We start from the raw sequence: 22,277 nt of genomic DNA on the forward strand, positions 1-22,277 counted from the left end.
ATGGAAAGATGGGAGGATGAAAGAATGAAGGCAGGAAGGAAAAATAATTAGAGCCTTAACCCCTGTAGCTGCTCTATGCTGGTCACTCTGTGCCGTCTCATTGAGCTTTCACATCAAATGGCATAAAACAGATTATCCACTTCTTCAAATACTCTTTCCTTTGGTTCTAGGGACACTGCGTCTATCCATCATTCATCCATCCATCATTCACTCATCCATCCATCCACTTATTCAGCGAATATTTACTAACACCCTTCTGTGTACCAGAAACCATTCTAGAATCTGGGAATATAAGAATGAATAAGACAGACACGGTCTCCAGCTACCTACATGACAGGATCCTTCTCAGTCTCCCTGAAAGTAACATGTCCCATGCTAAACTTTGGATTTCTTTTCCACACCTGTTTGTCCACAGTTTTTCCACACTCAAAAAATGGCATCACCACCACCATTTATTTGTACAGCCAGAAACCAGAAGTGGTTCCTTATCCATCTCTTTTCCTCACAGCCCATGTAGAATCCATCAGGGAAGAATATTGGTGTTCTACAACAAAGTATGTGTCAAAGTTCTGGTGTCCTTTCTCCCACTGCAATCGCCCTGGTCCATACCACCAGCATCTCTCGCGTGGAAAATGTCGGTGGCTTCCCCGTTGGTCTCTCTTTCTTCTTCTTGCTTCCCACCAATCCATTCTCCAACAATTTTTAAATTATGGTCATGTCCACATAACATAAAATTTTACCATATTAACCATTTTTAAATGCACAGTTCCATAGCAATTGGTAAATATACATTGTTGTACAACCAACCTCCAGAATCTTTTACTTTGGAAGCCTAAAACTCCCTACGCATTAAGCAATAACTCCCCATTCTCCCTGCCCTCAGGCCCTGGTATCCATCATTCTGCTTTCTGTTTCTATGATTTTGACTACTCTAGATACCTCATGTAAATGGAATCATATAGTATTTGTCTTTTTATTACTAGTTTATTTCACTTAGAGCAATGTCCTCAAGGTTCATCCATGTTGAAGCAGGTGTCAGGACTTCCTTTTAAAGACTGAATGATGTTCTGTTGTGTGTCTATCCATTTTGTTTATTTATTTGTTCATTGATGGACAACACTCGGGTTGCTTACACCTTTTGGCTATTGTGAATAATACTGCTATGAACAGGTATGTATTTTTTTATTTCAAACATGATATATTTCCCTCTTCTTAAAAATCTTTAGTGGCCTTTATGTATACTGAGAATAAAATAGAAATTCCTATTTTCTATTTCTGTTTCTAAAGCCTATTTTTATTTCCAAAATCCCTGACTGATCTGGCCTCTGATCTCATCTGGTGCCACTCTGCCCCTCACTTAGGATGTTCTGGCCACGAGCCCTCCATGTGGGGCCACAATCCCGGTCCTCATGCCTCTTTGCTTCTTCTGCCTGGAGAACTCTGGTCCCTTTTCTTTGAAGTCAAGCTTCTTCTCACCCTTCAGGTCTCAGCTTCTATATCTGGACCACCTTCATCTTACTCCTGGACTGCAGTAATTGGCTTCCCACCCACTCAAGACAACTTCCCTGACCACTCTTTCTAAGTAGACCTCCCATTCTTCTTCATCACTGTGCTCTGTTTCCTTGCCAGATTTCTAGCAATAAATGTGTCTGTTTACTTATTTTATGTCTTCTCAACTTTATCATAAGCTCACTGGAGGCTGAAAACTACATCTGTTTTAATCACCACTGTATACTCAGTAAGTTACCAGGAGCCTTGCATTTACAAGATATTGAAAACATCGTTGAATAAATCAATAACATTAGCTTCACTTTACAGATGAAGAAATTAAATCAGAAAGAGTTAATGATTTACCCAAGTTGGAATATTAACTACTGAGCAGAAATTTGAACCGAGTGTTCTTATCCCAAAGTCCATACTCTTTTCACAATACAGCACCCCCTGTCTCAGCTGAGGTTAGATGCATTTTATTAATCAGAAGACTGAATATTTTATTCCTTCCTTCATTCAACATCATAATAATACTTTCAGGCCTATTACATGCCAGGAACTGGGCTAGATGCTGGATATACAATTTGAACAAGGTAGTTCCTGGCCCCAAAGCTTGCCTTTTAGTTTTTCAACCTCAGCACTGTTGATATTTGGGATAGATAATTCTCATGGGGATTCCTGTGCGTTGCAGGATTTTTAACAGTGTCTCTGGCCTCTGTCCACTAGATGGCAGCAGTGCTCGCCGCCTCTGCTGCATCAACAGTAGTTGTATCAACAAAGTGCGTCTCCAGACATCGCCAAATGTCCTCTGTAGCGAGGTGTGGTGGTTTAGGGGGTCAAAATCACCCTCAGTGGAGAACCACTGATTTAGTGGAACAGTCCCTAGTGAGTCAAAGATTTCACTACGGTGGCCAAGTACCACGGATGAGAAAAGCCTAAGGTGTTTTAGGGCCGCAGTGAATGGATGTCCGAGGGGTCTCACTGCACTGACCATCCAGATGTGCTGGTAAGTGAGCCTTGGGGCTGATGCTTGGGCCAAGTTTAGGACAAAAACAAGAGTCATTCAGATGAAAGCAGCCATGAAGGTTTTCCCAAGTAGAGTTCACAGCACCTGCAAAGTGCTAAATGTCAGGCAACTGCACAGAGCTGAATTTGGCTGGAGTTCCCTGGGTGCTGAGACCCAAGGCAAGAGCCCAGGACAGAATAACCTTGACTTTACTTTCCGGTCCCTAGTCCATCTATCTGCACTTTCTGCAGTTCATGTTTGGAATTGTTCGTCTGCACTTAACAAATCAGGAACCCTGGCTTTCCAAGGAAATCTGATATCAGCTCCAAAGAAGGCTTTTCTTGCAAGATCTGCAGTACCCTCCTAGAACAAGACCTGAATTATGCACTGGAAATCCATGCGGGGAAGGGCAGAAATGGGTTTTGAGTTTCAGGGGTGAACTTTGCCTTGCATTTAATTATCCTTTGGGGTCTTGGATTTCAGGCGACACAATTAAGAAGTAAGCTGATCATCCCCTTTGCTGGAGGAAGAATTCCATAAGCCTCTTAGGGGCAATGGCTGCGAATAATTCAGAGCCGAGGCTTCTGACTTGTGCCTGACGATGCACCCGGATTTCTAACACTGTCTAAACTGTCATCTGTGACCAATGGGGTTTTAAGTGAACATGGCAAAAGCAATTTAGATGGTTAGAGGTTGCAGGGAAGCATTTAAATGCCAAAACAAGCAAATCCTAAATTCCAGCACTGTTAGAACCAAGAGAGTCTTCTCACTGTCTTTCTAATATTCAATAATTATACTGAAATTTCAAGTTAGGACAAAGCAGCTGCTATTAATTTTGTCTTGCTTAGTTTATCCAGAATTAAGCTCCTCATATTATACTTATCTCCTATGGAGGTGGATTGCAATGACAATGTGGAATGTTTTGAGACTAGCATTTAGAAGTACTGTAAAATAATATATAAATCCCCCAAACTCATCCTGTTCATGTAAGAAAAAGAACAAAAGCTTTTTTTGTGGCCAAGGAAATTGTATCCATCCTTTTCACACAGGTCCTACTGCTTCTGTGGGAAGAGGATTAGTTACGGAGATAATGATGACAGCCAGCATTTATTGAGTGCTTCCTGCATCCCAGACAGCCAGCCAAGCTCTTGGCATGCGTTGCCTCATGTAACCCTTAAACACCCATGCGAAGTGAGGCTTATGGAAGCTGGGGACCAGAGGGTATAAGTGATATGTCCTAAGTCACATGCTTCGTCAGGACGTTTTCACCCAGGCTGGTTTTGCCCCAAAGCCCATAATCTTAGCCACTATGCTGCACATCCAGGTGTGCTGAGCAGAGGCATGTGCTGGGTTCAAATACAACCAGGCAGAGTCCCCGCGCAGCTAGGATGACCGAATGCAATGGGGCAGGCAGACGTGGACATGTGCAGTCTCCACACAGTATGGAGCAGGCAAGCCTCTGTGTGCTCAGTTGAGTTCCTGCTTCATCCACTGCTTTTAGCCCATGGACCCTGATGTACTGTCTGTCCTGTTAGCCCTTCATCTGATACCAGTCAGGAAAGCAGTTCCAAACATTTTTACTTTGATTCAGGGAAGATGGAGATGGCTGAATATTAGTTTCTTTAAATCTACCCTGAGCTGGGTATTAATGGAGTTCCTCAACTGAACTTCTAAAACAGTGCTGGGTGAGAGAGAACAGGTCTGGAAGGAGTCAGGACTTATAAGTGCTCTCTGCTCATTCATATAAGCATTCATTTAGTCAATCATTTGCTCATTTGTTATTTCAAACATTTCTTAGTGCCTTCTGTATGCCAGACCGTAGGCTGTAAACGTTACATGTATTATCATGTGTAATACTCCCCAAACCTCCATGAAGCAGATATTGTTAGGTCCCCTTAACAGATGAGGGGCTGGTGTTCAGAGAGCACAGGCTGACTGCTTGGCAGGAGTGTCCAAGCCCTGTCTCTGCAGTGCCAACCCCATGACCCCCACACTGCACCAAGCTGCAAACACACCAGCAGCTTCTGGTGGAAGCACATGGCTGTCCTAACTAGACACACTCTTCGAAAAATACATTATCTCAAACCCATGCGGAGCTGATTCAACCAGCCATATTCTTTCACGCTCTTATTTATTCCACAAGTATACGAGGGCATAAGTGTCGGTTGTGTGCCAAGCCCTGTGTGGGGTAGTGGAGAGGAAACTGCTGCGTTGATGTGTGAAAACATGCGGTGTGGCTCTCTTTGGAAAGTACCATACAAAAAGGACTGTATTCCTTATGCTCATTATGGCAAGGGGGCAGAGGTTGAGAAATGGAGGGACAAAATTAATATCTAGAGCGCACCTGCTGTGTGTCAAGCCTGTGCCACATCCTTGGCAAACATCATGTCACAGCAACCAGGTGAAGCAGGGAATGTGTATCCCCGTTTCACAGATGAGGCACTGAGGCTTGAAGGGTCAGAGATTTGCCCTAGGTCTGCCAGATGGGAAGGGTGGACCTGGGCTTAAGCCAAGGTGCAACTGGCTTTTTGTACCAGGGCAACTTTATATTGGAGTTAATAATTGGGTTTTGTTCCAGGAACCCTTCTGGCAGTAGTGTGAGGCCCATGGACCCCTTCTCCCAATAATAAGTGAACCTGTAAATAAAAAGGAATATACAGTTACAAAAGAAACTGATTATATTGAAAAAGTTATCAAAACATTTAAAAATCTGAGGTGTAGTCATGTATGTGCTTGTTTGTGATGAGCTTAATGACAAGACACAGTGGCAGGTTGAACGCAGCCACAATCTTGAAGCAGTGATGAGCATATCGAGTACCTTCGATAATAAGATATAAAATTATCCGTGATTTCTACCGTGGAAAGGCACAGGCACTGGGAATATTACTGGGCTTTGTTATGCACGCTCATAATTGAAAAAGATGCTACATTTTAGTTAGAGGTTAGTAAATTAAAGATATATTTTTCTCCCGTCCAAGTTCACAGACCTCCAAATTCTAACTGTGGGTGTCTGTCTGTGCATAGCAGGTTAAGGATTCCTGCTTTATGTCATTTATGTTGTTTGATTCTGTCCAAGGAACATTTTTTTTTTTTTTTTTTTTTGAGACAGAGTCTCCCTCTGCTGCCCTGGCTAGAGTGCCATGGCGTCATCCTAGCTCACAGCAACCTCAAACTCCTGGGCTCAAGCGATCCTTCTGCCTCAGCCTCCTGAGTAGCTGGGACTACAGGCATGCACAACCATGCCCGGCTAATTTTTCTATATATATTTTTAGCTGTCCATATAATTTCTTTCTATTTTTAGGAGAAACGAGGTCTCGCCCTTGCTCAGGCTGGTCTCGAACTCCTGAGCTCAAACAATCCGCCCGCCTCGGCCTCCCAGAGTACTAGGATTACAGGCATGAGCCACCGCGCCCGGCCTTCAAGGAACATTTGCTAAGGATTTGTCTGTGTAAAATCACTAGCTGGGCACCGTGGATGGTAGGAAGGAAAGACAGGAAGTTACAGGTGCCGAGTACGGGCATGGGGAAGGACGACTCTGCAGAGTACTGCAATGATTCAGGCATTTCATATCCCGAGTCTCACATGAGCCTCACTTAAGCATACAAGGAAACTGAAGTTCAGAGATGTTAAATGGTATAATATGAACAGCTAGTAAGTTTTTGAGCCCCCTTAACAGGACTTGAGCCACACCCTGCCCAATTCCACTGCTTAATGAGACTCTTCAGCAGAGGAGGGCATGGTCCCCATGCTTCCTTGGAGGAGAATGTGTGAGTCTTTATGGAGGGACGGGGAATTGTAAGAGCCTGCACTGAAGGAGGAAAATTGTTCACTTTTGCTTATTTTGTAGCCAAAAGCTGGGTCTCTTGGATCGGGTTCGCCTTTCTAATCCTCGTGGTAGCAATACTAAAGGAAAGCTATTTACCCCTCTGAATGTAGATGCCATAGAAGAAAGTCCTTCTAAAGAACCAAAGCCTGTTGGCTTAAACAATAAAGAGCGTTTCCGCACCGCCTTCCGCATGAAAGCCTACGCTTTCTGGCAGAGCTCTGAAGGTAACGCCTTTCCTCTCCCCCACTCTGTCTCCTCCTCTCCTCCCTCCCTCACCTCTCCTGTCTCCACTGAAGAACTCTCAAGTCCATGACTCTCCCCTCTCTCCCAAGCCAGCGTCTTGCTTCCCCTCATCCAAGTCCTTTGGGCTGGAGGAGTCTGATACATTCCCAGGAGCCGTGGAGCACGAGGCTCCCAAGTTAGCGAGTTTCCTGGGCCAGGGTCCCCACCACTGTCAGCACAAATCCTGTCCAGGGAGCCTCGGGGCATGTCACCATGGTTTCCAGGGGTGGCCATGATGAGTGAATTGTCACAGAGGTCAACTTGAAGGATGGGGAGGGTCCAGGCACAAAGTGAACTGGAGACAGGACCTCAGCGCCCCCAGGGGTGGGAAGAGGTATCAGAAAATCACCGTGTGGGGCCTGTAGGAGAAATGGCCTCATGTGCCTCTTTTACTTACACAAAGAGAGACAAGCAGGAAAGCCTGTGTCTTCAGTGTCCGAGCCCCGCCAGGCCCTGCGCCCCACCAGCCACTCAGTCTTATCCAAGACCTCTGAGGTGTGCACAGTTCAGAAAGTGACCTCCCCAGGGTCACCAGGATAGAAACTGGCAGAGCAGGAATCCCAACTGCAGGCATGTGCCTCCTACCCACTCCCAGGGGCCACTCTAGGATGGTGGAACTCACTTTGCCTCGGTTCTAGCCTCTCCCCCGTCCCCACCAGTCCTGAGCCGCACACGCCTCTGACTCAGACTTCTGCGTGAGAGATTGGGCTGCTCAGAAAGGCTGAACGCTGTCACAGCTGGAGAATACCGCATGGTTTCACAAAGTGGGAGCAAAGGCTCGGGGCTGACTAATCCAGAGGCTTAGAAGGTGCTGACTGAACAGTGAGGTCCCCAAGCCTTTCCGAGGGTGTGTCCGGCCTGATATGTGCATCTCCCTCCTAGATGCCGGGACAGGCGATCCCATGGCGGAAGACAGGGGCTACGGGAATGACTTCCTCATTGAAGACATGATTCCCACCCTGAAGGCCGCCATCCGAGCCGTCAGGTAATGCCCCCTCCTCCCCACCGCATGTCCCCCCAAACCCCAGCTCAACTGCCACAAGAGCAGCTTGCAAAGTGCTCTTGGGCTTTGGGAAGGGGAGCAGGAAGCCCCTCCAATAACCCTGAGTCAGGTCCCTAGAGGCCATCCGTACTCTATGGGGGATGCTGCCTCAAGAAGAATGACGCTGACATTAGAAGTCACTGTGGGTGGCTCTTGCCTGCCCTGTTGTAAACATGCCCCACAGCCCTCCTGGTGGTATTTCCAACTGGTATGTTCTTCTCTTGCTTTAACCACCATTTATGTTAAAGGGTGTCAGGGTGGGGGTGTACTGACATGGGGTTTTCTTCCTTGATAGCCTTCTTACTCAAAATTGTTTTACTTCTGCCTATCTTCATCCCTATAGTTCTTTTCAATGAGCATTCTTAACAAGATAATAAATTACAGATTCTTTGACTATATCAGAAGAGATCATAATCCACATTGGCTACTTTTGTTTTGCTTTGGGATTCTGTAAGAAAATAAAAGTAGTTTCTTTGCTATTTAATGAAACTTTATCAGAATATGGGCATGTAATCCCCTTACAAGGCTGGCAGTGAATTTTAGAAACTACATTGAATTCTCCAAAAACTGGTAATGATATTTTCAGCACGATTACCAGTCCAGTAGATCAGGGAAGTACAAGAGTGTTATCATATGTGGACCTCAGCAAAGCCTTTGACCTGGTTTCTCGTGGTACCACTGTGTACAATGTAGCTGACCTGGTTTCTCATGGTACCACTGTGTACGATGTAGCATAAATACGGTTGATGACAACACAACTGTCTTGAGATGAATGACGTTATTCAAAGAAAACCACTTAATGAATGTGTTGATCTGGAGGGATACTCTCTCTGCTGGGATACTCCATGGTCTGGTTTCTGCCTTTTCCTTTTTATCATTTTTCTTGATGCCTTAATTCAGGCATTGGCAAAATTTTTCTATTAAGGGTCAAATAGTAAATATTTAAGGTTTTGTGGTCCACAGGTCTTTGTTGCAAGCACTCAGCTCTGCCACTGTACTGCAAAAGCAGCAGTCACAGTTGTAGGGACTTAGGAGAGGGAGTTCCCCTTGGCCCTCTGAAGGTTCACTGAAAAATCAACGTGCAAAAGGCAGATTAATTGGAAAAAGGTACAAAAATGTATTTAATGTCAATGCACATAAGCCTTCAGAATGAGAATCCAAACATGCGGGGGAAATCGTCCATTTTTATGCTTAGATTCAACAAAGTACAGACAGCCATGTAGAAATACGCTTGGACAAAAAGAGTGTGAGATAATGCTAGTAGATTGCGTAGGGAAACCCAGCAAGCCTGTCTGTCTAGGTTCTTCATGGCCTTTCTGAGCAGCATCCCTTCCTCCTGGGGGTGGGGCAGGGCCCTCTCTGGAATGGGGGTCTTATGACTGACAGTCAAACAAGGTAGGTCACATACTTTCTTTATGGCCAGTTTTTACACTGAAAGGCAGAGGGAAAGTTAGAGTAGTATTTTTAGGTTTTATGGCTGGCTTTCAAGAAAAGGGGTTCTGGTTTCTATGACCTGCCTTGGGGAAGAGGGATTCTAGTTTCTATGACTACGCTGGGGTCGAATGGACCTGGGAGTCAGGAGGGCAGGAGAAGGTCCGAGAAAAACTTTTGCTTCTCAGGCCTTCATTTAGGGATATTGTTTTCTGAGCCCCAACGCAGTACATAAATGAATGGGTGTGGCTGAGTTCCAATGAAACTTTACTTTCAAAAACAGGCAGTGGGCCGGATTTGACCTGTGGACTGTGGTCTGCTGACACTTGCCTTAGATGGAACTACACAAAGGGAAGGTTTTAAACTAACACAAAGTTGAGAAGGAGGGCAAATCAATTAGATGTATAGTCAATTTGCCAAGAGAGTGTTTAGAGGCTAGAACCATGAGCTATGACAAACAAAATGAACGTTGAGTGCACAATAAAAAAGACTTGTGCAATCATGAGATGGAAGGGTCTGGGATGGGCTGTGGCCTCCTGACACCGACCTGTGATTCGGATTTTGATTGAGGCTGTGCACAGTAGGAGTTGACTTCATCATGGGTCTCTGGGGGTGTTAGCCATCAGGAGTGACTTTACTGGTTCCCAGGAAAGGAACGATAAAGGATGGAGCTGAGGGTTTGACCTCACCTACCAGTTCTGGATGCCCCACTTAACAACGAACCTGAGAAAACTCAGGAAACAGAAACTAGTTTTTCTTTTTTGGGAGCTCACAAGCCAAAGAATTAAAGAGGCTACTGAGGATGAGATACAACAGCTGATACTGATTATAGGCACGGGCCTGGTCACCACACAGCCTGGGTCTGAGGACCAGCTCTGACCTTATGAGCCAGATGGGAAGATGCTGAAGCTCTCTGGATCACAGCTGTGTCGCCTATGAATTGATCTATTATCGGGATAGTTCATAAACATTACACTCAGTGTCTGTACGTAATGGGTCCTCTCAATATGTGTTAGCTCATATTATGACGACTTTCTTACTATTCGCATGATAAAGGGTGGTAGTCGTGACAGACGGGTACCAGCCCGCCTAACTCTATGTAGTTTGAAGGGGCAGAACCAGAACTAAAAGTTGGAAATTCTCCACAGAAAGGCGTTTTCTCTTTGGTTCTTTTCTTCCCCTGCCCCTGGGTTTGCTAGCCTCACATTTTAGTTTCCTGCACGCTCCACTCATGACTTGCAAATAAATGCCTTTGTTTCGCCTTACAGAATTCTACAATTCCGTCTCTATAAAAAAAAATTCAAGGAGACTTTGAGGCCTTACGACGTGAAGGATGTGATCGAGCAGTATTCCGCAGGGCATCTTGACATGCTTTCCAGGATAAAGTACCTGCAGACGAGGTAAGGCAGTCGCATCCAGGGGTAACACAGCTCTCCTGACTGCTCAGGAACCGAAGTCCTGTGAACCTTAGAGTTTATGGTGAAAGCCATCCAGAAATAATCCAAAACGCAGGGGAATTTTTAAAGAACAAAAATGTTCATCAAGCATTGCGGATGTTAAGGCCAGCAAGCAACAGGTCAAACAGGTGGTGGGGAAGCTCCACGACATTGCTGCGGCCGAGCTCGGCACCCTGGTCAGGCCTGAGGCAGAGGGAAAAGTGTGTGTTCAGCTGGATCCCAACTGTGATACTTCCCATGTCGCCAACAAAATCAGGATCATCTAGGTGGATTCCAGCTGGCTAATTATAAATATAGTGTTTTACCCTATTAAAAATGTTAATCAGGTGTTATAATAATGAAATGGAAATAGCATCAATGCTCAACTAATAATTGCCCCAACTTTTGTTTTTATTAAGCTCCTAAATTCTCTACCTATATGTGTCTAATCCCTTATAACCTTGAAAAGTATTTCATTACAGTGCCATTTTTTCAATGTGGAGACAGAAGCTGAAAGGGCAAAGGACTTACCCCACATTACCCAGCTGGTAGCTAGTAGGTAGCAGAGCTGGGAATCAGACCAGGGTGACTGGTCACCAAGTCCCTACTCTGTCTGGAACACAGCACTTCCTTAATTATGAAATAGTGGTTAAGAAAAAATGGCACCTGCTCATATTAAAATGTTATGCAGCTACCAAATGATATTTAGAAAAAGTATACAATGAGATTTTTTTAAATTATGTGGTTTATGAATATTTATATATGATATGATTACCAATAATATGCTCAGACATATGTATATACATTTATACATATGCATATGTATATATTTATGGCTACCTATATATGTTTATATATTATATCTAATATATGTTTATATATTATATGTAATATATGTTTATATATTATATGTAATATATGACAGAGTAAATATACTCTAGATCTTGATATGATGTTAACTAATATATATGTATGATATTATTACAAGCACACACACACATGTTTACTCAGAAATACACACAACATGCACACGTTCTCCCATATGGGGGCCCAGAGGAAAGAAATAGGACTTCCCTCAAGAGATTATAGTGGCTATACTGAGATGATGAGTTCATGTGTGACTTGTTTTTTTCCTACTTTTTACATTTTCCAAATATTTAATAAGTTGCAAAAATATCCTTTAAAAAATTTTAAAAACGAAGGGCAGTATGATGTCAAGATTCCCTGAACCACAATCAGGAAACCAGAGTGCTCTTTGCCATTCATTTTCTGATCTGTGTGATATTTCCAACTTATATGAATCCTCTCTGGCCTTAGATTCCTTGTCTGAGTGATGTTTCCCCACTGGAGAGGCCTGCTAAGTGGGTAGGAACATCCCACTGACTGGGTTGGAGGTATGGTTATTCATGACCTTGCATTATCTCTGGCTGGGACATCAACTATAACTTCCTAGCGTAGTGGCAGGCGCGCAGTGTTCGATGCCTGCTGAACAAATGCATGTGTGAACAAATTCTCAGCTGAACGTCCTATTATTTATGTCTGAGAGACAGAGCTAGGGAGCATGATGTCTAAGACATACCAGACTCCAAAGCTATCAGCCAATCTTAATGAGCTTAGAATGGACCATCACACTGTCATAGTTTTTGCCATTTTTTGGGCAAATACATTTCTAAGAGTTGTAGCTGGAGGTTGACTAATTGCATTTTCCCAGCCATGCCGATCTGGCAGTGGGCCGGAGAGAAAGGAAGGTCAATTTAGTACATGGTGGTGTTTGTGGAGGAGCAGCTGGGTTTCCAGTCAGGAGACAGAGTGGCTGTTTCTGGGTGCACAGCCTTAATAATGGCCCTGGGTCTGTGATGAGCCTTCAGGGCTGCTCCCCACCCAAGCCCTGGAGCACAGTGGGAAACATTTCTCTCCTGTTGATCCTGGCATAGAGTGGGAGCTGGTGCCTCATGCAGAAATGGAAGCTGGGTGCAGGAGCTGGTGTTGGATCCATCCTTCTAATGACCAGAGAGGCCCATGGAGCAGCAGCGATGTGCCAGATGAAAATGGAGCCTAGGATTTGGCTGCAAAAACTCCCTAACTAGATGTCTGGAGGAGGGATAAAAGAGCTGCACACATATGATACTTCCTATAAAAAATAATAAAATGCAGCCCTCAGCCTGTCTTGGTGGTTTGTCTGTCTCCTCTCCCCTGGGACAAAAAGATGCTCTTAGTACCACTAGGCAAAAAAAAAAAAAAAAAAAAAAGGATAAGAATATACTGAGGTCATAGGTTCTCTCTCTCTTTATTTCTCTCCGTATCTCTCTTTATTTCTCTCCGTATCTCTCTTTCTCTCTCTTCCTTTTTCTTATCTGTTCCAAGTCCATATCTGATTTCAGAGGGAATGGAATGTTTTGTTTTCCTGCCAAAACAGGGGCATATGTAATTTAATCCATTTAATCTCTCTTTTTTTTGTTTCTTTCAGAATAGATATGATTTTCACCCCTGGACCTCCATCTACTCCAAAACATAAGAAGTCTCAGAAGGGGACGGCATTCACCTACCCATCCCAGCAGTCTCCCAGGTGGGGCCTGTGGATCATCCCCACCCCCAAATCTCAGCTTGGGTCCTGCATGCGGGTGAAGTGGCCACTCCCCTAAGTAAACTGAAGAGAGAGTTTGAAGCTTGTTCCAGTTGGTGGCCATTTGAAAGATTTCTGCACAGATTTCCTGCCCCTCTTCCCAGACCATATGGGTGATACTTCTTTCTACAGTTTTAAAAATGAAAATAACCACACCGGTTTCCTTGTTATAAAACAAGACAAGACTCAGACGTTTCATTGGAATGAGAAGAACATTTCATGTTAGCAGAGCCTGCAGCTTCGTCAGTAAGCTGCTCGGTTCTTCCTGCTTAGTGATCCTTGGGTGGACCCATACCCCTGCCAGGACAAGGCCAGAGAAGGCACTCAGATGTCAGGCCCGCGTCAACATTGTGACACAGAGCACTTTGTCCCGCAATAGAGCCACTCTCCTCCCTCCAAAAAACATTATAAATTTTTGATCAGGGTATCCTTTAGAAAGTCTACTACCTGAATTTACATCTCTTTATTCCCAAATGTCTTCAAGGCATGTAACATAAATGAGTGAGGGAGTCGGGCTTAAGAAATATTATGCACCTTCCTCTTATAAAAGAAGCAAAAGCATGAGTATGGTGAAAAAAGGCATCTAATCTTTATCTTCAGTCCTGGGGATGCCATAGGGAGTGATGGGACCATGAGGACCCATCTAAGGGAAGTAATTGTTATATTGTTCTGTTATTGCTAATTTTAAGAATGAGAGTCCTCTGTTTCCACATAGTCTAATTTTTCAAAAAAGCAGAATATCCAGGTTTTATGTGAAACTCTCCATTTTTGAGATGGCTTACATGTTTTAAAACCTTGTGCAGGCCAAGGAAAACACTAGTAGGCTGGATTTAGCACGTGGGCCACCAGTTTTTGACATCTGCCTTAATTCAAGACTGCTCAGCCAAAGACAGGCCAGGGATTTACCAGGATTCAGTAGCCTGTGAGAGAAAAAAATCACCTATCGAGAAAATGCCTAATATGAAGGTTTTGAGCAATAACTAGGCTCCTTGAAAGTTCTCATCTACATAGAACATGAAAATATTGAAACTAACTGGAATTTAGGCAGATTTTAATTGTGCATAGCCAAAGAGTAAATTCAGTGCACATCTCAATTCCATTCTCTACCAGTGTTAGCTTTTGTATCATTTTCCAGATTCAGCATTTGTTTTCCATTCTTAACAAAATTGGCCAGATGAAATATTTATACCTACCATATATAATTTCAGAGATTCGACAACCCCTTCCCCTCCTGCCACACACACACACTCACTCAGAATAGAAGTTCTCAAGCAGCGATCTGAGACTGAAAAACAAACGAATTAAATTTAAAGGAATGAATCACTCTAGGCACTGTTAGGTGCTGTATTAACTTTAACACAAAGCAAGTGCTCCTTAATAGTAGCTTAATATTTGGCTTCAAATTTTCCTACAGTGAAGGAAAGCATGAGATACCAGTGTTGAAAGCAGGGAGATTCTGACTTCCTAACTCACATATATTCACACCTCCAGAGTTGCATGGTTCTCTTTCAGGCTCCAAAAGCATGAGGATGACAATGATGGCTCCATGGGCCTCAGCCTGTCTAGCTGGAATAACCTTGAAAAGCAAAATAGATGCAATGATCTTATAGAAGTGTTGGCTTTTTCTTAGGAATGAACCATATGTAGCCAGAGCATCCACATCAGAAATTGAAGACCAAAGCATGATGGGGAAGTTTGTAAAAGTCGAAAGACAGGTAGGTCTTTCCTTTCCCTCACCAAAAAGCAAGTATATAAAATTTTTTTTCAAATGCCATTTTTATAGGGAGATAAGATACTTGATTAATATTAATACTATCTACCATTCCAAAAAGAATGTGGAAATTAAATCACGGATTTAGCATTTACTAACTGGATGATCACATGCAAGCTAATTAATTGTTTCAAGCTTCAGTTTTCCTCATCTATAATATGGGGATTTTAATACCTCATGAAGTTGCTGTAAGTATGAAGTGGTTGATAGATGTAAATTGCTCAGAACGTTAGCTGACACACAGTGAACACTCAGCAAATGGTAGCTGCTATTATCATGCATTTTGTGGTGGTCCCTTAGGGAATGTTAGTGACTTGCCCCCCTTATTTTTCATTTTGTGTATCTTTAGTCCTCTTTTTCCCAATGTCCAGGGTGGTGAGTGTCCTGGGTGAGGAGGCCTGACTGCAGGAGGGCAGGCTATGGGTGAGGGTCACTCAGGGTGGGAAGAGAAGCTCAGTCCCAGCACCGTGTAGCTCACTCTTGCTTCCATAGTTTGCTAGCTCATATTCTAGCACCATCTGCCTAACTTTGCACTAGGTAAATGTCACTACCAATTTCCTTTAGGATCATATCAATCCTTTTATTTTATTCAAAACCCAAAATGAGATTCATGCAGGAGAGAGGAGAGAAAAACCTGAATTATTCTTTTTTTATATATCCAGGATATTATTTTTCATTTTTAAAATTTAATTTATGATCTCAGCTCTACTTCATCTGTCTGTGCCTCTGTTCTCTCACCTGTGGAATAGAGATAATAATAGTATCTACCTTATAGGGTTTGTGGAAATTAAATGAGTCAACAAGCAGAGTCAGGTACTGACTGTTCTGTGAGTGTTAGTTACTGTTGAGGCTGGGATGCCGTCCCGGTCATCGCCTATAACTGTGCTCACGTCCCCATCTGTAAAACAGGCTAATATACCTGATGACAATGCTTCCTGGTGAGTTGTAAATTGTCAGAGAAAGAACATACACATGTGCACACAAACTCATGAAGATGCACTCACAAAAATTCAGATAAGTTCCCAATTTAGGAAGACAAAAGCAGATGTAGCTTCCACTGTCCCTCAAGGCCCCTAGGTAGGGTCTCCCGTTCTGAGAAGCTCAATTCTTGCTAACCACCGCCATGTATCTTTGGGGCTTACATCACCATGTGGGAGAAACATGCACCAACAATCTACACGCTGCTGTCCAAAGAAATGTTCAGAAATCAGGAACTCCTGCTTCTTGGCCCAGGTGGCATTAGCAAGGCCAGCCCCTCCTCTGGAGGACAAAGAAGGCCTGTAACACTTACGCTCAAGCCATCTCTCTGCTTTCAGCCTTTGCTTCCTGGAAAGCCCTTACCCAGCTTGTTTCTAGATTAGCATTAATACTGTGCAGGGCTTACGAGTAGGAGACATGAAATAAATTATTAGTTGCTATTCTTATTATTAAGACTTGTAAGAATTCTCTTTCCTTCTGAAAAGTAGGTAAAATACTATAATATTTCCTCCCAACCAATAACGAGGACCCCCACCTCCAGAGAAAGCAGTAATTCCAGATTCTTATATTTTCCAGGTTCAGGACATGGGGAAGAAACTGGACTTTCTCGTGGATATGCACATGCAGCACATGGAACGGCTGCAGGTGCAAGTCACGGAGTATTACCCGGCCAAGGAGGCCTCCTCGCCAGCTGAGGGGGAGCAGAAAGAGGACAACAGGTATTCTGATTTGAAAACCATCATCTGCAACTATTCGGAGACAGGCCCCCCGGAACCCCCCTACAGCTTCCACCAGGTGCCCATCGACAAAGTCGGCCCTTATGGGTTTTTTGCACATGATCCTGTGAACCTGCCCCGAGGGGGACCCAGTTCTGGAAAGAGCCCGGGGACTCTTCCTTCCTCGACAGCAACGTATGCGGAAAGGCCCACCGTCCTGCCTATTTTGACTCTTCTGGACTCCCGAGTGAGCTGCCACCCCCAGGCTGAACTGCACGGGCCCTACTCAGACCGAATCTCCCCCAGGCAGAGACGCAGCATCACACGGGACAGCGATACACCTCTGTCCCTCATGTCAGTCAACCATGAGGAGCTGGAGCGGTCTCCAAGTGGCTTCAGCATCTCCCAGGACAGAGACGATTATGCGTTTGGCCCCAGCGGGGGGTCGAGCTGGATGAGGGAGAAGCGGTACCTCGCCGAGGGTGAGACGGACACAGACACGGACCCCTTCACGCCCAGTGGCTCCATGCCTCTGTCGTCCACAGGGGATGGGATTTCTGATTCCATATGGACCCCTCCCAATAAGCCCGTTTAAAAGGGGTCACTGGCTGACTCCTCCTTGTAATGTAGACAGACTTTGTACAGCTCACTCACTCTCACACCGGACGCTTACCAGCGGGGACACCAATGGCTGCATCAAATGCATGCATGTGCGTGGTGGCCCCACCCCAGCAGAGGCTTCCCACGGCCTTCTTCCTCCCCATGTTGCCACGACAAAGCACTTCCTTTTCAGCATGGTTTGCATGACTTTACACTATATAAATGGTACCGCTAATCTCTTCTAGGATACACATTTATCTGCTGTTCTTACTTTTAATCATGATTGGGCCAGTGCAGGGAGAAATTATTGATGAGCCGTGCTGTTTGTTTGGTTGGCTGGTTTGGGTTTTGGTTTGGTAAGCAGAGAAAGGAGTTCAAGTTATTTTTAGGATTGCCCCCTTATGTAAAACACTCCAGTGATTAACTGTTTTCTAAAATAAGGAAATAATTTTCTTAACAAAACCACATTGTGTATTAATGAGGCTGCCTACTGAGCTCACATTAGGAAAGGAATGAGATAGTCATCACATCTCTAAAACCATGAATTTAAACAAATATTTTATTGTGGAAAAATTGGCAAAACCATTTAAAAACTCTCAAAAAGATCTCACTTGGTCTGACATTGTTTAACATCATGCCTCTGTTTCCTTGGCTGTAAAAGGTGGTAGTAATTTCAAGGGTAGCATTTCTGATGAGTTACGAATGGCAGGGGAAACATAGGCAAATAGACAGACAGACAGATACACGCACGTTAAAATGGTTTCCAATTTATGTAGCTAAGGACAATGGAATTTGTCAGATGAGGAGCTGAGTTCGGTGCCTTGAAAATGAGGTTCCAACTCACATTCCTCCCCATGACACTTAAGTACAAAATATCTACCTAATAGAAATTAGAGTCTAGAAGGCATGGAGAAATTACCTAGCCCAAGTACTTCTTTTTAAAAATGAGAAATCCTAGGCTCAGGTAAAGTGATATACTCAGGGTCACTCAGTTGTCCCTTGGAGAGACAGGAGTCGAAGTCCAGTCTGCTCACTCCCTCCCTGGCCTGGTTTTCTCTCACCACAGTGCTCCACCGATTATGCAATGGAGCCTAGAAACCACACCAAGATACCAGTCCTTTGTGTCATGAGGAAAGTGCTCAGCATAGTTTATCCAGCAGGAGGGGCATGTCTGCTTTTAATGCAAAACATGCTCACTTGATGCAATGCATTCAGAATCCAGAAAAATAATGATGCAGGCAAGCTACAATATTTATTGACATGCAAGTAGGCAAAATTGCCAGAACCATCCAGTGTTACTCCTCCAGATTTTTGTAATGAAAATGCTAAAACCACACCCTGCCATAAGACTAGCTAAAGTGTAAGCAGTCAGCCTAAAGAGCACTGCCCTATTGTATAAGCCCAATATTAAGCACAAGCCACCTTGTGGCCTCTTATGAGATATTACTACTACACTGAAAAATTTTGATGGGAAAGGTTTCTGTTAGACTTGGGCTGAATTAGCTGAATGACTACACCACAGTATTATTGTCTCACTCTTTTCACACACCTAAGCCCTGGTTATGAGTGGTTGCCATGGTGACCATCCAGACAATTGAAATGGCCTAAACCAGTGTCTACATGCACCTGCCATTGATATTCTCCCTCAAAGTCTTGGCAAGAGCTGTGGTAGCTATGGCAGGCATCTGGTGATGGTTTTGTCATTACCTAATGCAGGAGTCTTGCACTATGTTGGAGAGAGGAGCTCCTTCTTCAGAGGTTGGTTCCTTTCAACCCACATGCCAACAGGTACTGTGCAAAAGGCTCAGAATACAGTGATGATGAAAGCTTGGCTCCTGACTTCAGGAACTTACAACCAAAGCCCGAAGTTCCTGGCCAAGGGTGAGCATTATGAGTGGGAGAAGGGAGTTTTCCATGGAGGGACAATGAATGGATGGGTGTGGACCTCGAAATCTGAGGTGAGAAATATGTAAGAGTGATCACACACATCGCGGACATGAAGCACCTCCCCTTTGGCTTTTCATTTGACCTTCTGGCAATCTGAAGGACAAAGGGCATAGGTCATTTTTTCCTCTTCCCACTCCCTTCAGTACTGCTGAATGAGCCACTGGGAGTTACTACCTAAGAAACCCTATGCCCCTTCCTGGGGTCTTGCTTCTTAATTCTGGTCTCCCTGAAATCATCTTTCATCAGAAATGATTCCTCTACCTACCATCTAACATATGACTATGCTCTTCTGTTTGTATATGACATATTGGAAACCAAAAACAAAATGGAGAATGAATCAAATTCTCCACATATGCACCAATTTTTTTTCTAACTTATTAATATTCTCCCAGAACTTACTGGCTTTAGAATTTTACAAATAGATCCATTTTCCAGCAACTCAGTAGAGTTATAGCTGAAAATATTTACCATGGATCCAAATTTAGAGCAACTACTTTTTAGGTTCTTTTAATAACCTAGAAAGAGTTGGAACCTGTATTATTTTCTAAACCATAGGTGGGCCATCTAGCTTCCCTGTTGGATCATAAAGCCAGGACAGCAGGGGTTAGGTTGTGTTGATCACCAGTATGTCCCCAACATCTAGTAAGTTGTCTTTATCACTGTGGACACAGACAAAATACATGTTTCATGAATGAATAAATGACAAGAATCTTAAGAGCTGTTTTTTCCCATCTAAGAAAACAGAAAGGAAAAAGAAAAATGATCCTCTGGGATAATTCTGCTTTAATATCTCTCCCCCTTTTTATTAAAAAAAAAAATGTATTCCAGGAAAGCAAACCAAAGCTACTCAAGTTGGTGAGGTTGTCTCGATCGATGGCTCAGTCGAGGAAGCAGAAATTCAGGGTCTGTGATTGAACATAAGTTGTGGGAAGAAACAGTGTGTGCTTCCACAAAGATCCTTTTGTCAGACAAAGGAATAGCATGATGGAATAATCCAATGAAATTGGCTAATAACATGGTCCCAGATTATTTAACCTCATCTATACTAGTAGTTTGGGAACTTGCCCAGGAAATTGCAGTTTTGGCAGAAAACCATGAAATAGTGACAACTTAATTCCATTGTAAAAACTAGGAATGATTTTCTCAGGTAAAACTATGATCCCATTATATGTATTTGGTCCCTGTCACAACATGACATATGAAAAATTCAAGAGGTCATATTTTAGGAGGATCAAAATTAACAAAATAAATCAACTTTGCAAATGATAGGTGAAAGGTTATTCTATTGGGCTAAGAAGGAAGTATTTGAGATCAAGTGTGAGTTTTGACTACTAAATAAATACCAGCACACAAGCAAATGCCAATGTTTAAGAAAAAAAATTACTGGAGGAAAACAAAAACAATTAAATTGAGAAAGTTCTATTCAATAACTGTATTTGTTCTTAGAACTGAGAACTTAGACTTATTAGACATGACACTGATATTACAAAGCCCTAGTTTTCTTGAAAACATAACTAGAAAACCCCAAGGTACATAGGTCAAAATGAACTAATGAATCAACAATTATGCATCCTGTGTCTATTTTGTGCAAGGCAGTTCCTAGACATTGTAGTTTGAAAAGAATAATTACCTGTAGAAAAATCTAACATAACAGGATCTACTCATATTTGGTAAAACCATTCTCATAATTCCATGCTACTATAATGAGAGTGTAACAAAGAAAAATTCATTTGTTTATCCATTTGACAAGATTTATTAAGCTCCACTATATGCCAGGAAATTGTGAAATGCACTGGAAATTCAGAGATAAGAAAACCACAGTTTTTGCCATCAAAATGCTAGGAATCTGATGCCCTCAAATATCAGAGGTTCCTTCAGACTGTATCTGATTTTAACCCTGCAGACAACTCTATACAGAAAGGAATGCTTCCTAGCCTGGAAACAATGGAAAATTGAACATAGAAGAAAGTGAAAGTAAAGATTCTGCATCAAAATAGTCATGATCCCATCAGTCCAAGGAAGGCCGATGGGGACTTTAACTTTGGATTCAATTCTTTGAACCCAAACTATGGAAGAAAGGGGTTCTAGGATATCTTGGAGAAACGAGCATTCTCCTTCTCTCTAAATCTCTATCAAGGTCGAGACCAGGCAAGGAGCTGAGTTACTTCCATTCCATCATGTTGCCTAAGAGACTTAGGTACAGACTGTGGCACAGCATCTATTGCAAGAAAACGGTGTCCTGCAGATCAAACTCTCCTGGGGCAAAGGAAGTAACATTTTCAGTGGCCTAAGAAGTCAACTGCACTTTTGACAGTGCTGCCAAACACACTACAGGATTCCCCCAACTCTTTGCTTCCCCAGAAGATGCCTCATAGCTGGTATTTGATTTTCACAAATATGCTTTCAAGGCATCTAAGATCACAAGATTTTCTTTGCTTTCCGAACCCTGGGCATCCTTAGGAATTTGCTCCATGTCCTCAGTTGTCCTTGAAGGCTTGCTTATTTCAAGATGAACTTCTAAAAAGTCTGGATTCTTTCTTTATATCCAAATCAACCCAACGTTCTTGTGTTACTGATGTTACACCTTTCAAGACTGAGCCAACTGGCCTTTGAACAAGGCAGCAGGTAGCCCCTCACCAATGCCCAGGTTAGCACATGTTAGCAGCCAGGTGATCTGGAGAGCCTTAGAGGTTTTGGAAGCCAGTAATGGTAATGTCAAAGAGATTGGAAGCATACAGAGATGACCTGGAAGAAAACTGAGTTTCAGTACATTCAAAAGTATTTGACTCTTCTGTCCTGTTTTGATTTTCAAATGAGACAATCAATATATACATAAAGCCCCTAATACAGTGACTGACACATATCAGGGACTGTTATTTATGTTCTTTTTCAAAAAAAAAGTTTGTGTTGATTCCATTGCCTAAGTCTTTGGCGTTAACTTATGAATTCCAAATTTACACCAGAAAATCTTTTTCAAAAAAAGAGTGGTGGAGATACAATCCAATTAATACATGACAAAACCAGGCGCTTTCACAATTGCTTTTTAAATAAATACATCTCTACAAATAAAAATGTTTACTTTTTCCCATTGAAATAAGGAAGAAAAGGAATGTTGGAATGAAAACAGC

The 22,277-nt window shown here is 43.1% G+C and overlaps 1 protein-coding gene across 1 annotated transcript in view; it reads left to right on the plus strand.

The window, feature by feature from the left end:
* Positions 1 to 17,451, plus strand: part of KCNQ3 (potassium voltage-gated channel subfamily Q member 3) — a 294,125-nt gene extending 276,674 nt beyond the window's left edge. The window contains exons 10-15 of the mRNA XM_045560378.1: positions 6,345 to 6,547; positions 7,488 to 7,590; positions 10,347 to 10,478; positions 12,982 to 13,080; positions 14,768 to 14,852; positions 16,463 to 17,451. Coding sequence (XP_045416334.1) covers positions 6,345 to 6,547; positions 7,488 to 7,590; positions 10,347 to 10,478; positions 12,982 to 13,080; positions 14,768 to 14,852; positions 16,463 to 17,197 — 1,357 coding nt within the window. The 3' untranslated portion in view covers positions 17,198 to 17,451. The remainder of the gene's footprint in view (positions 1 to 6,344; positions 6,548 to 7,487; positions 7,591 to 10,346; positions 10,479 to 12,981; positions 13,081 to 14,767; positions 14,853 to 16,462) is intronic.
* Positions 17,452 to 22,277: the final 4,826 nt, after the last annotated feature.

Source organism: Lemur catta, chromosome 9 (assembly GCF_020740605.2).
Source record: "Lemur catta isolate mLemCat1 chromosome 9, mLemCat1.pri, whole genome shotgun sequence".
Classification (NCBI taxonomy): domain Eukaryota; kingdom Metazoa; phylum Chordata; class Mammalia; order Primates; family Lemuridae; genus Lemur; species Lemur catta.